The following is a 454-nucleotide window of genomic DNA, read 5'->3' as shown; positions in this document are numbered from 1 at the left end:
AACACTGCTTTTGTGCTGCAGGGTCACATATTATTATTACGGCTAGAAGAAAACGTCAGCATCCAGCTGGTGTTGCTGAACTACCTTGCTGGAGTTAATGGAGGACTCGTTGTGTATGACCTCCAGGGTGCGTGTGATCCACGCGTCTCTGTACGGGTGTCCTCGGGGTGGGCGTCTGAGGTCAAAGATCACCAGCCTCTCATGCTGGGCAGCCAGATTCAGGAACTCCTTCAAGGTGGGTACCGTCTGGTTCTGGACCCGAACCTTCTCGTCTACATCGAGAGAAGAGGCCGTGCTGAAAGGATCCCTCTGAGAGGAAGAAAAGCAAGGATTTGATTGAGTTTTAGCTGCCAAATTAATAAGGCAAGGTTTCTCAAACGGGGGTTCGTAAGTTAAAGAAAAGCTAATACTGACTGTAAAATCAAGTACAATTAGTTGCAATATAGCTTAGTGT

The 454-nt window shown here is 47.6% G+C and overlaps 1 protein-coding gene across 1 annotated transcript in view; it reads right to left on the bottom strand.

The window, feature by feature from the left end:
- Positions 1–84: 84 nt before the first annotated feature.
- Positions 85–454, bottom strand: part of LOC107578820 (glycerophosphodiester phosphodiesterase domain-containing protein 5-like) — a gene marked incomplete at both ends in the record, with an annotated part of 4,912 nt that continues 4,542 nt past the window's right edge. The window contains one exon of the mRNA XM_016264732.1: positions 85–309. Within this exon, the coding sequence (XP_016120218.1) occupies positions 85–309 (225 nt within the window). The remainder of the gene's footprint in view (positions 310–454) is intronic.

The sequence above is a fragment of the Sinocyclocheilus grahami genome, unplaced genomic scaffold, assembly GCF_001515645.1.
Source record: "Sinocyclocheilus grahami isolate Dianchi unplaced genomic scaffold, SAMN03320097.WGS_v1.1 scaffold12162.1, whole genome shotgun sequence".
In the NCBI taxonomy this organism is placed as follows: domain Eukaryota; kingdom Metazoa; phylum Chordata; class Actinopteri; order Cypriniformes; family Cyprinidae; genus Sinocyclocheilus; species Sinocyclocheilus grahami.
Note: the sequence above shows the minus strand (reverse complement) of the source record. Positions and strands in the feature narration are given on the sequence as shown.